Here is a 13,314-nt window from a genome sequence, read left to right on the forward strand (position 1 = left end):
AATGAATAAATCATTAATAAAAAGAACAGCTAACACTTATAAAACGCGTACTAGGTGATAGGCACCTTCTAACTGCTTTGCATATATCCATTTAATTCCCAGGACAACTCTGTGGAATAGGAACTATTTCAACCCCATTCTGCAGATGAGAAAATTGAGGCAGAGAGAGATTAAGCAAGTAGCCTTAGATCTGGCAGCTAGGAAATGGTGGAGTCAGGATTTGAGCTCAGTGGCCTGTCTCCAGACTCTGTGCCCTGTCAGAGTCTGTGACATGTTTTCGTGGGGAAGAGGCTGATGGGATGGCTGCTAAGAGTCTCTTGGATTATACCCTCAGGGTAGTCTTGCTGACGGTTTCTCCTGGGAATGAGGCGGAGTCCAAGAGACAGGTATCTTACAGCTTTTGTTTGACACTAAGAAGTCACATCATCTTCTGGATCTCAGTTTTCTCTTCAGTGAAACAAGGAAGGAGGACTAGATGGCCTCTAAGACCCGTCCCATAACATCTTTAGCATTTATTCCTGCACTAAAATGCTGACCTCTTGGTGCCTGTGGGGAAGAAGCAGGTCAGCTCCTGTTCCTAGACCCTTCAAGCTAGAAGCTGCAGGGTAGAGTGTCCAGTAGATACCTGGAAAGAACTGGAAACACAAGACGAGGGTGAGAGCTCCAGGAAACCTCGCCCTTTACTAAGAAACATAAAGAAACACACTTCCTAGGTGCCTGCTGTGTGCCGTGCGTCGGAAACAGATTACTGAATTTAATTCTCACAGTAAACCCGTGAATGAGATAGTGTCTCCATTTTAAAAATGAGGCTGGAGCTTAGTCATACCAAGTGACTTGCCCAAGATGGCCCAGCTAGCAAGGCCGGATTCAAATCCCGTCTGCCCAAAGCCCACGCTCATTTCACAGCCGGCGCCTCCTTTAACACCTGCTATCTCATTTCGTTATCACTGCAAGCCTCCGGGGTAGTTACTGTTTCCCCCTTTCGCTGAGCAGGAAAGTGAGATTCAGAGTGGTGAAGCGACTTGCCAGGTGAGAGGTCCGGCTCCGAGTGGCCGGGAGCAGAGGCCGCAGCAGCGTGCACGTGGGCGCGGACGCCGCAGCCCCGGCCTCTCCCCGGACTCTCCCTGCCGCGGGGTTCCTACCTTCCCAGGTCCCAGCCCCGCGCACGGCCCGCTGCGAACTACTCTTCCCGGCAGGACGCGGGCGCGCGCACGCGCACCGGGGCCTCCGCCATGGCGACTGTGCTGTCCAGGGCGCTCAAGCTCCCGGGTAAGGAGTCGCAGCCTCGCGACCACCCCGCCCCCGCGGGGCCTGGGGAGACTAGGAGGCGAGGCTCTGGGGGCGAAGCGGATCGGGGCCTAATCCCGGCCCCAGCGTAGCTGCAGGAGCACGGAGGCGAGCCAGTGCAGCCCCCGCGGGCTGGGGTCCGTCGCCACCAGGGGGCGAGAGGGGCGCACGGCTGGTCGGGGGTCGCGGGCGTGGGGCGAGCCTGGGAGAATCCAGTGAGGGACCGCTGGAGGCATGCGGGGCTGGTGGCCGGGAGCGGGCCGGCGCTGCTGCGGGGGTGACTGTCAGAGCGCGCGTCGCCGCCATCCCAAGGGGAGGGCTGGTGAGGGGAGCATCCTTTCCGGAGGAGCCGCGGACCACGTACCGCAGGGTCCCGGGCTCCTTCTGTCTTGGGCTGGCTCCGGGGGCGAGGGGGGACGGGGTGACAGGAAGCGGGCCACCCTCTCCGCTTAACAACACTGACGCAGCCGTGAGGTAGGTGGGACAGGTGTTTACCCCTTCTAGTTTACAGAAGAGGAAAATGAGAGTTATTTGCCTAATTGCCTTGTCCAAGGTCGCACAAACAGTATTGGAAAAACCTGAACTAGAACGTCGGGGTCTTTTGATTCTAGATCCTGGGCTTTTGATTCCACTTGGTCACCTTCTGGCTGTCGAGGCTAAGCATTTAGGAGGGAAATGATTTGGCACCTGCAAATTGCACATAAATTGTGGAATATTCTTTAGGGAGGCTCTGGTGGTGGTAACTTCAGAGCTAATTCAGTACTTTGGGCAGCAGCTCCAAGCTTTTTTTTTTTTTTTTTTTTTTAATTTGCTCTTAAACCTCTAGAATGAGACGGTGCTGCTACAAACTTGCTATTTTAATAAAAGTATATTTATTCTGCCCAAAGAAATTTTAAACTTTTAAAATCTTTAAAAACTTTTATGGTTCTACCTAAATAAATTTTAAGTCTTAAGCTATAAACATTTATTTGCTGATGACTTAAGGTGATAGTGGGAAAAGCAGCTGTTAGTAGGAAAAGCAGTTGCTTTCACTGGCATCATTAGAAAGGGCTAGTTGAGTGTCTAGTGGATATCCAGCATAGGGCTGCAAGGGGATCACAGGGGCCTTATTCTCAAGGAATTTCCAGTCTGCTACATTGTGCCATGGATGACACTGCATTGGGTATGAATTTGCGTTTCTGTCCCCAGACTTCATGACCTCAGAGTTTTCTTTTTTTTTTTTTTTCCCCTCCCTCATGGGCTTATGAGAACATTGGAAGGAACATTGATAATATCTATCTTGGAATGTGTATGTAACACTGAAATGAAGTGGGGGATGTGTCCCTTTACCTGCAGGATTAACTTTAAAGAGAGTACCTTTGTATATCCTTAGTGTAGGATGATATCCTCCCCAAAGGGTAATGAGATGTCAGGCATATTTAGCTTTATTTCTTTTCTCTTTTAGATTCCTTTTCTTCCCCACTCCACCCCACCACAGCATAGATCATTGTTCTTCTCTAAGGATGGGAATAGATAATTGTTCTTCTCTAAGGATGGGAATGCGAGAAAAGAAAATCGCTTTCAAAACTCTTGAGTTCTTTTGCATTCTCACATCCTAAGGCAGTGTCATTATTACTCCCTGGAGTATCCGGTTGCAGTAACTTGGCCAGCTGACAGGGTAGGGAGAGTATAGTCTGGTCCTTGGGCCTGTGTTTGCACAGCATCTTCGACCTGAACAGACAGGTTTGTTTGATACTTTTTAGGGCCAAGATACAATGACGATGTGTTCTTTTCTGTGATGCGGGTTGTGTATGTTTGTTTTTGTTTATACTTTGCTTGTCTTCCTTTTGCCCTTTCTCCCCACCGTCCTAAATACAATTTTTAGCTTTTACATTAGGTAGAAGTTGCTTTCTTATAGCTTTTTTTGGGATGTGCTGTAACTGGGACTGTGAGGCTGCTGTCCTGTGTGGGCTACCGTGTTATGCTACTTTCGTTAACATCCTCTTGCACTCTCTCTTTTTTTTAAATTGAAGTCTAATTAATATATCCTATTAATTTTAGGTGTACAGTATAATGATTCATCATCTGTATATATTGCAAAACGATCACCACCATGATATCCTTACTATTTCTATGTGTGAGTAAGCAGACGAGAATGGTGACTAAGAGCACGAGACAGTCTTGGGTTCAAGTCTCGTCTTTACCAGATTAATTACTTAACCTCTTTAAGTGTTAGTTTCTTCACATGTAATGTACTGTTATTATGGAACATTCACTATATGCCATACACTCTGTTACGTGTTTACCTCGTAGGGTTATTTGGCTCAGTAGAAGAAATGGATGTACTGAAGAGATTTGTTTACCTTTGACACATGTTAATAATTCAGTGTTAGCTCTTATTATCACCTTCATCAGTACCATGCCCATTTATGAACGTGATACCTGAAGGAAAGCCTGATGTAATCGTGAGCTAATGACAGAAGTCATGAACCTTGTGAAGAAAGAGCAGTTTCTTGGAGCCTTTCACAGTCTCCTACCCTTCCACTAAGCTCAAGACAGGAAGATGTTTGGCTCACATGCGTACAACGAGGTTAATTAGTAACAGAAGGACAATGTGACATTCATAAAGCAGCCTGTTGAACAACTTATCTTAAGTATATGTATTTTTTTAGTCCATTTTAAAGTTTGAAGGTCAAACACTGAAGGGAATATCAGAGCACAATGTTACTGTAATGATTTGTTTTATTATGTGTAATTTGGAATCGTTATGTGCTCCTGGATAATTTAATCCATGAGGTGAATCATTTACCTTTAGTTGTAGTAGAGTGTATGGTATAGTCTATGTAAAGTATCGTACGTATCGTAGAATAGTGTATATTATAGCATATTTTCCTAACCATATCTGCTGATGATAGGGTTGCATCTTCTTCCTGTTTTCTCCGGTACCATTGTGGGAGTGCTATTTGACTGGTATCCTCAGTCTTCCTAAGAGGAAAAGTGAGCTGTGGAAAGCTCATTTCTCCTGATGTATTATGATATCAGCATCCTCTCCTTTATTCTTTGAAAACCTTGCATTGATTAAGAATGTGGGTGGTGGCTGACATTAGCAGAGAAAAGAGAGCTAAAGTGCCCTGTGCTTTGAGGCGCGGATTTGATGTCCAGCTCCTTAGCATGATTATAACTTTAGGCAGGTTGGTGTGCTTTATACTTCACAGTCCCTTGTCTTTCTGTGAATAGAAAGGAAGAAGCAAAAATACTTACTTAGGAGTTGTCTGATCAAAACTTGCAGTCTAATAATTAAGCTGTGGTTTGTCTCTGTAATGTCTGGAAAAATATACTATCTTTTTTTTTTTTAAAGATTTTATTTATTTATTCGACAGAGATAGAGATAGCCAGCGAGAGAGGGAACACAAGCAGGGGGAGTGGGAGAGGAAGAAGCAGGCTCACAGTGGAAGAGCCTGATGTGGGGCTCGATCGCAGAACGCCGGAATCACGCCCTGAGCCGAAGGCAGACGCTTAACTGCTGTGCCACCCAGGCGCCCCAAATATACTATCTTTTAGTAATACATGTTACTGCAGAAAATTTAGCCTGATTTTTGTTCCCATCCTTAGTGACTTGATTCTTTTTTCCTGGATGCTCATAGGATTCTTTTTTTGTCCTTGAAGTTCAGCACCTTTATTGCGCTTTGTTTCAATATTGATTATTCTGTAATTGGGACTCTGTGTACCCTTTATTTTACAGTTTTAGGTCTTGCTATATGACGGGAGCTCTTTTGGTATATCTTTTAATTATTGTTTTTGGTTCTATTTCCTTTTCTGTTCTCTTCTTCTGTTCTGCATATATTGAATCACCTTTGCCTTCTCTGTCCATGCCTTTCTAGTCTCTTTAAAAGCCTTGATCTTTTCAGTGGGAGACAGACAGCACAGACTTCCTTCAAAGCCACACTGCCTGGATTTGAATCCTTGCACCACAGCTTACTGCTGTTTAACTCTGGGCCAGTTACTTGAACTTCCAAACCTCCTCTTGAAAGTGGAGATAATAGTGTGTCTACCTCCAAGAGTTGTTATGCAGATTTGTGGAGATAAGACAGTACAAGAGTTTGGAAGAGTGCATACAGAGAAAGGGCTTGGAACTGCCCGCCATTGTTGTTTCCATTTTATTTTGCCTGATTTTCACCAGCCTGCCCTTTCTTTTTTTTTTTAATATTTTTTTATTATATTATGTTAGTCACCGTACAGTACATCCCTGGCTTTTGATGTAAAGCTCGATGATTCATTAGTTGCATATAACACCCAGTGCACCATGCAATACGTGCCCTCCTTACTACCCATCACCAGCCTATCCCATTCCCCCACCCTCTCCCCTCTGAAGCCCTCAGTTTGTTTCTCAGAGTCCATAGTCTCTCATGCTTCATTCCCCCTTCTGATTACCCCCCTTTCTTTATCCCTTTCTTCTCCTACCGATCTTCCTACTTCATATGTTCCATAGATGAGTGAAACCATATGATAATTGTCTTTCTCTGCGTGACTCATTTCACTTAGCGTTATCTCCTCCAGTCCCGTCCATGTTGCTGCAAATGTTGGGTAATCGTTCTTTCTGATAGCTGAGTAATATTCTATCGTATATATGGATCACATCTTCTTAATCCAGTCATCTGCTGAAGGGCATCTCGGTTCCTTCCACGATTTAGCTATTGTGGACAATGCTGCTATGAACATTGGGGTGCATATGGCCCTTCTCTTCACTACGTCTGTATCTTTGGGGTAAACACCCAGTAGTGCAATGGCTGGATCATAGGGTAGCTCAATTTTTAACTTTTTAAGGGACCTCCACACTGTTTTCCAGAATGGCTGTACCAACTTGCATTCCCACCAACAATGTAGGAGGGATCCCCTTTCTCCACATCCTCTCCAACAATTGTTGTTTCTTGCCTTGTCAATTTTTGCCATTCTAACTGGTGTAAGGTGGTATCTCAGTGTGGTTTTGATTTGAATTTCCCTGACCAGCCTGCCCTTTCTGTCTCTGACTCTTTCAGCCATGTCTGCTCTCTTTGCTCATCCTACTAAGTATATCTTTTCTAAAATTGTTTTATTATTTTCTTCCATTGTTTTTCTGAGTCCTGTTTGTTTACTTCTCATCTTCCCTATTGAGTTGTCATTTCTTCTTAGAAATATTCTTTTTTTTTTTCTGTGAGCCCTTATTTCAGAGAAGACTGTTTTCTTAATTTCTTGGATTCCACAGTGAAGCGTCTGTTCATTATTTCTTCTGTGTTGCGGCTTCTTTCTTGAATATCTACAGAACTTTGTAGTATCTTATAGAACGAGTACTAAAGATGGCTTCTTTCTGATTATAATCATATTTAATCATCAGTTGTTTTACAGCTAGCTCTTGGCTGACATGCAGGCAGAGGCTGGGGCCCAGGGGAGTGAGCGAGGGCAGTGAGAAGCTTAATCTAATTGGACCCAGCCTGTTAAAAAAAAAAAAGAGAGAGAGAGAGAAATCCCCCTCTTCAGGGCTGATTGTGCCACAGCTGCTTTTCTTACCTGTCAGGCTGATAGCCTGCTTCTTGTAAACCCTTTCTCATGTCATTTTATCTCCCCTTTGTCTCTGCGGTGTTGGGGGGGGGGGCTGCTTATTGATGCCTCTGGGATGGCAGACTTCGTCTTTCTAAGCAAGAGATAAGTGGTTTGGCTGTATATCCATGGAACAAGGGAGGTAGTATAATTTATTGGTTAGGACTGTAGACTGTAATCATACTGCCTGAGTTTGAATCCTGGCTCTTTTTCTTCCTAGTTCTGAGATCTTATGCAACTCAACCTCTCTATATTTTCATTGTCTTGTTGATACAGTGGGGATAATAATAATAATAATACCCGCCTTCCGGGGTTGTCGTGAGGATTAAATGAATTAACATGTAAGTGCTTAGCCCAGTGCCCAGAATAGTAGGTACTGAGTACTTTCCCGTTACCGTCATCACCGTCGTCATTGTCATTATTAACTCTGAACTGTGCTCATTGTGGAGACCTGAGACCAAGTGCCCATTCTTACTGCGCTTCCTCAGTTGGATACAAGTTTTGCTGCATTTGGCAATAATTTTTCATAAGTTGTAGTTTGGGAATGTGGCTCTTTCTTTTTTTTTTTTTCCCCCTTATTTTTATTACTTCCCCTCCCCAGTTTTTAGGAAGGATACTGACAGAAATGCCTTCCTTTGCCATCATCAACTGGAAGCATATAATCTTTAATTTTTTTAAAGATTTTATTTATTTATTTATTTGAGAGCGAGTGAGAGCATGAGCAGGTGGAGGGACAGAGGGAGAGGAAGAAGCAGACTTCCGCTGAGCAGGAAGCCAGTGAAGGGCTACGTCCATACCAGGACCCTGGGGTCATGACCTGAGCCAAAGGCAGACGCTTCACCGACTGAACCGCTCAGGCACCCCTGTTTTTAATTTTTTTTTTTTTTAAGATTTATTTATTTTAGAGAGAGAGTGAGGGGTAAGGGACAGAGGTAGAGGGAGAGAATTTTAAGCAGACTGCCTGCTGAGCACCGAGCTGGAAATGAGGCTCAGTCACACGACCATGAGATCATGACCTGAGCTCAAATCAAGAGTCAGATGATTAACCAACTGAGCCACCCAGGTGCCCTTGGAAATTATTTTTAGTAAAGCTTTTACTAAAAATTAGATTTAGTAAAGATCTTACTACTTTCTGTAGTATATGCAGCCAAATTCTCTGCCTGTGATGGTGTGTGATAGCATAAAAGTGCATTTCCTTTAGGCTGTTTTGTTGGCTAGTATTTTAGTAATGATTATACTTTGTTTTAGACTGGTATGTTTGTTGCAAGGTGACAGCTGACTAGCAAGATTGAATTTAAGTATCAGTGGTAAATTTTTCACTTGATGCTAAAAAATCCAATTGTACTATTACATAAGATGGCTTGAGTGTATGTAGAAAATACTTGGGAGTTTGAGTTGAAATCAGTTGTGATTTCAAACCTGGCAAGATCTTGGGTTACAGTAATTGAATTGTAGTGTGCCCTCTGGACTAGGGAGGACACAGTTCTGCCCTCCCCTGCCCTGGTCAGACTGCACCCTGGGGATTGTATGCAGTTCCAAGAACCATACTTTAAGAGCACTGACATATCACATTGTGTCCAGAGAAGAGTGAACAGGCTGTTGCGGATATGTGAAACAGTGCTTCCTCAAGTAATGAGCTGAAAGAGGTGGAAACATTTAACCTGGAGAAGAGAAGATTGGGTGGGCAGTTGGGAGAAGTAGTGCCAACAATAATAATAGAAGCCGAAATTAGTTGATTAATTAAATTAGAGAGAGTATGAGCAGAGGGTTGGGAGGAGCAGAAGGAGAGGGAGAGAGAATATCCCAAGCAGGCTCCATGCCCAGCAGGGAGCCGGACGTGGGCCTGGATTTTAGAACCCGGAGATCATGACCTGAGCCAAAATCAAGAGTCCGTTGCTCAACTGACTGGGAGCCACCCAGGTGCTCCTATAGGCGGAAATTTATCGAGTGCCACTATAAGACAGACACTAAGGACCATGCATGTGTTATCTTATTTAATCCTCAAAAACAATCATATGAGGTAGGAAAAATAATTACCCCATTTCAGAAATGGGAAGAATAAGGCTTAGTAAAGCTAAGAAATTTAATTGAGGTCACATGGCTAGTAAGAGATAAGAGATAGAGCTAATAAGAGATAGAGCCAAGATTTGACTCTGCTTGTAAAGACTTAAACTCTTAAATACCATAGCATAGCATGTTTCTTATGATTGGTATTTTCAAGTTTTGAAGGATTTGCATGTGGAAGAGGGGTCCCAGAAATTAGAACCAGGACAGATAATTGGCAAATGCCCAGTGTATGGAACTGCTTTCTCGATTGGAGAGCCGTGAATTCCCTCATGTCTTAGCATGACTGCTGGGTGGGTGTTTGACTATGTGATTTTCAAAGTCTCCTCCTACCCTGAGATTTGGGCTGCCATCTATTTTCCTCTTTGTCAGATACTCTTTTTTTTTCCTTAATTTAAAAATTTTAGAATTGTGGTAAAATGTGCATAAAATTTACCATCTTAATTATTTTTAAATGTGCAGTTTAGTATTGTTAAGTACATTCACATTGTTGTGCAACCAGTGTCCAGAACTTTTTCCTCTTGCAAAGCTGAAACTCTAAAAGGTATCCCCCGCTTTTTGATACTTTGCCTGACGCCACTTTGCTTTTACGAAAGACCTCCATTAATTCGCACCTGTTTTCGCTAACCTAGAGAAATCCGAAGAGGATTTTCGCTTTTATGAGAAAAAGCACAAAGTGAAAACAGCATTCAGCATTTGTTTGCAGCAAATCATTATAAAGGCAGCGCTCACCGCCCCCCCCCCCCACCCGGCATGAGAGGAGCCCCACCCCGAAGCCACACTCAGCATCTCAGCCTCCAGCCGCCAGAGCCTTGAACTGTGTCTGTGAGCATCTGCGCTTGATCTCCATTTATTTTGTGCATCTTTTAGCAAGATGTATCCTGAGATACCAGAAAAGCCTAGGAGAGGTTATTACTTGGGTCTGCGAAAGCTCAAAAAATTTTCCATGTAAATTAATGGTAATTGCTTCTTCACTTTATGCTATTTTAGCTATTTAGCTATTTAAGCTATTTTAGCTTACAAGGAGTTTGATAGGAACAATCTACTTTCAGATAGCGAGGGAAACCTGTACCCATTAAATAATAGCAACTCCCCATTAACATCTGCTCCTAGGCCCCGGAAACCACATTCTACTTTGTTTCTGCAAATTTGACTACTCTGGATAGATACCTCATATAAGAATCGTGCAGTATTTGCCCTTTTGTGATTGGCTTATTTTACTTAGTGTAATCTCTTGTAGGCATGTGTTAGAATTTCTTTACTTTTTTTTTTTTTTAAAGATCTTATTTATTTATTTATTTGACAGACATCAAGAGAGGGAACACAAGCAGGGGGAGTGGGAGAGGAAGAAGCAAGCTCCTAGCAGAGGAGCCTGATGTGGGGCTCGATCCCAGAACGCCGGGATCACGCCCTGAGCCGAAGGCAGACGCTTAATGACTGTGCCACCCAGGCGCCCCTAGAATTTCTTTACTTTTAAGGGCTGGATAATATTCTACTGGATGTATATACCACATTTTTAATACCATCAGGTATATACTTTTAGTTAAAAAAAACTTTAAAAAGTTTTAGAATTAATATTAGTACAGCAGCCTATGGTTGTGTTTGCAAATTATTATAACTGAAGTTATATGGGACAGTTAGGGAATGGTGTATCCTAATTAATACAATAATTTGGTTTGTAGAGTAGATCTGTAAATTGCAGGAGATTAGCTTGAACCTGAAATGACTTTGTGGCATATCCTGGAAGTACTATTTTAAATTAAATTCCTAATAACTGGTCTATTTATTTTCTTTAATTTGTGCCTTTAAGAATGAAATCCAGTATTTGTTCGATAAAATGAATAGCTTTGAAAGTGAAAACACATAGAAGTTTCTAGTTAATAGAATGCCATTTTGCTCAGTATCTTCTCTGGGTTTTGTTTTGTTGTGGGTTTTTTTTTGTAGAATATATAATGTTATAAAATATTTCTGTGTAGTGTTTACTTTTAATCAAATATTTATTCAGTTTCTATGTACCAAACACCAAGCTTTACACTAAAGATTTTACTTCCCATCTTTGTTTCCATATAGTGTTTTATTGCTTCATTTTATGTCTTGAGTAAACAAGACATAATATATGAAGTGACATCACCAAGAGAACAGTGACCAGAGGCAGAGATTAACATCAAGAATTCTTCTTTCTTCCTTTTTAATTAGCTGGGTTGTATTTTCTTTTTTATATTTCTTCTTAATAAAAGATTTAACAATGTAGTTTATATTAGTATAGCTTACCATGTGATTTCCAAAACCAGAAATTTTTTTTGGTTTTTGCTTGGTTATAGCATGAACAGAAGGCATAAAATCATTCAGTCCTTGGCAGCGGGAGCCCAGGGGTGGCGTGGGAGGAGATGTGCTTAAGCTGTCCTGTAATTTTCACCCCTCAGCCACCCCGAATAAATGTAGTGTCTAAGTAAAAACAGGGTGCTTATTGTGTAAGCCAGCTTTGAGACAGGTCCTTTACCTCTGCATTCCTGCTTGCTCCCTCCCCTCCTAGAATACTTGCTCAGGATAGCATTTTTAAAGTAAACACTGTTTACTGAAACATGCTGACAGGGCATCAGAATCATAGGAAGCTCAGAAGTGAGTTTTTCGTAAGACGTCTCCAGGTGACGTTTAGTGTTCAGCTTTCCAAGTTGTTTCCATGGAGACAATTGGGAAGCCACAAATATCCGACTGTGAGGAGCAGTGTACAGAGAACAATTATTCTAAAGTTTAGGCAAGTTCCAGGAAAGATTGAAGCATCACAGATCTGAGAAAATCAGAGTAAATATGCACATTAGGCATATGGCAGGTTGATATAAGAGCCATGTCTTTTTTCATTAGTGAGATTCACAGAAATTAAGAGAGGTTTTTCTTTGTTTTGTTTTGTGTTGTTTTGCTTTGTTTTTTTGTTTTTCCCCAGACTAAAAAGGTATTTCAGGGGCACCTGGGTGGCTCAGTTGGTTAAGTGTCTGCCTTCAGCTCAGGTCATGATGCTGGGATCCTGGGATCGAGCCCCACATCGGGCTCCCTACTCCATGGGGAGCCTGCTTCTCTCTCTTCCTCTGCTGCTTCCCTTGCTTGTGCTCTCTCTCAAATAAATAAATAAAATATTTTTAAAAAATAGTAAAAAAATAAAAAGGTATTTGAAATTTACCACTTTGTTTTCTTTCCAGTTTTCTTTTCTTTTTCTTTTTTTTGAAAGATTTTATTTATGTATTTGACAGAGAGAGACACAGCCAGCGAGAGAGGGAACACAAGCAGGGGGAGTGGGAGAGGAAGAAGCAGGCTCCCAGCGGAGCAGGGAGCCCAGTGCGGGGCTAGATCCCAGGACCCTGGGATCACGCCCTGAGCCGAAGGCAGACACTTAATGACCGAGCCACCCAGGCACCCCTCTTTCCAGTTTTAAGCTCATGAAAGCAGAACCCTGACTTTCATTTTCCTCCCATTCTCTTTCTTACAGATGGCCATCAAGACCTAGACTTGTAAACTTAATTTGTTTTGTTTTCTGTGTGTTCTTTTAGGTGTTCACAGTTGCCGTGTAGTTGGTAAGGGTTGCTCCTTCCTAGTTCACCCTGACCCTCTGTCTTTCTGTGTTTCAGGGAAGAAGAGCCCAGACCTAGGGGAGTATGACCCCCTCACACAGGCCGATAGTGATGAGAGCGAGGATGATCTTGTGCTCAACTTGCAGCAGAAGAATGGAGGGGTCAAAAACGGGAAGAGCCCTCTGGGAGAGGTGCCAGAGCCTGACTCAGATGCTGAGGCTGTGGGGGCTGCAAAGCCACATCTTTCGGAGGTCGCCACAGAGGGGTACCCCTCGGAACCCCTTGGGGGCCTGGAGCAGAAGGCAGCCTCTTCCATCGTGTCTTATGTGCGCACCTCTGTCTTTCTGCTAACTTTGGTCATCTCCATGATCCTAGTGCTTGTATGTGCTTTCCTGATCCCCTGTCCCCCCAGAGATCTGCACAGCACTTGGAGCCGCCAGCTGGGCCCCCAGGGAGGTGAGTTGTAGGATTTCTCGCCCTAATTCTGTAAAATTTCATGTTTACCTGTAGTTCTGTAAAACTTCGGATGACGTTGAAAATTCCCTCCAGGTCCTTACTACAAATAAACGTGTATCATGTAACACCTCTCTCCCCGTGTGTGGAGGTGGTTAGGAGGTTAAGATTGGAAATGAAACAAAAAGATAGATTGATACGGCTCCAGAAACTCGGGAGGGTCACTGCCCTGTTGTGTTTCTGTTGGCGTTGGTCTTAATTAGATGCAGAGGACAGAACATTGGTTTGCTGCGTCCCTGCAGTGCAGCCAACACTGTATTAGCGGAGAGCAAAGCTGTAGGACAGGCTCTTTACAGAGAAAGTAAGGCCCGGGGCCTGGCCAGACCAGAGGCCA

The 13,314-nt window shown here is 43.2% G+C and overlaps 1 protein-coding gene across 1 annotated transcript in view; it reads left to right on the forward strand.

The window, feature by feature from the left end:
* Positions 1 to 1,182: 1,182 nt before the first annotated feature.
* Positions 1,183 to 13,314, forward strand: part of FAM234B (family with sequence similarity 234 member B) — a 34,291-nt gene continuing 22,159 nt past the window's right edge. The window contains exons 1-2 of the mRNA XM_026502386.4: positions 1,183 to 1,269; positions 12,525 to 12,923. Coding sequence (XP_026358171.3) covers positions 1,233 to 1,269; positions 12,525 to 12,923 — 436 coding nt within the window. The 5' untranslated portion in view covers positions 1,183 to 1,232. The remainder of the gene's footprint in view (positions 1,270 to 12,524; positions 12,924 to 13,314) is intronic.

This window comes from Ursus arctos, unplaced genomic scaffold (assembly GCF_023065955.2).
Source record: "Ursus arctos isolate Adak ecotype North America unplaced genomic scaffold, UrsArc2.0 scaffold_26, whole genome shotgun sequence".
In the NCBI taxonomy this organism is placed as follows: domain Eukaryota; kingdom Metazoa; phylum Chordata; class Mammalia; order Carnivora; family Ursidae; genus Ursus; species Ursus arctos.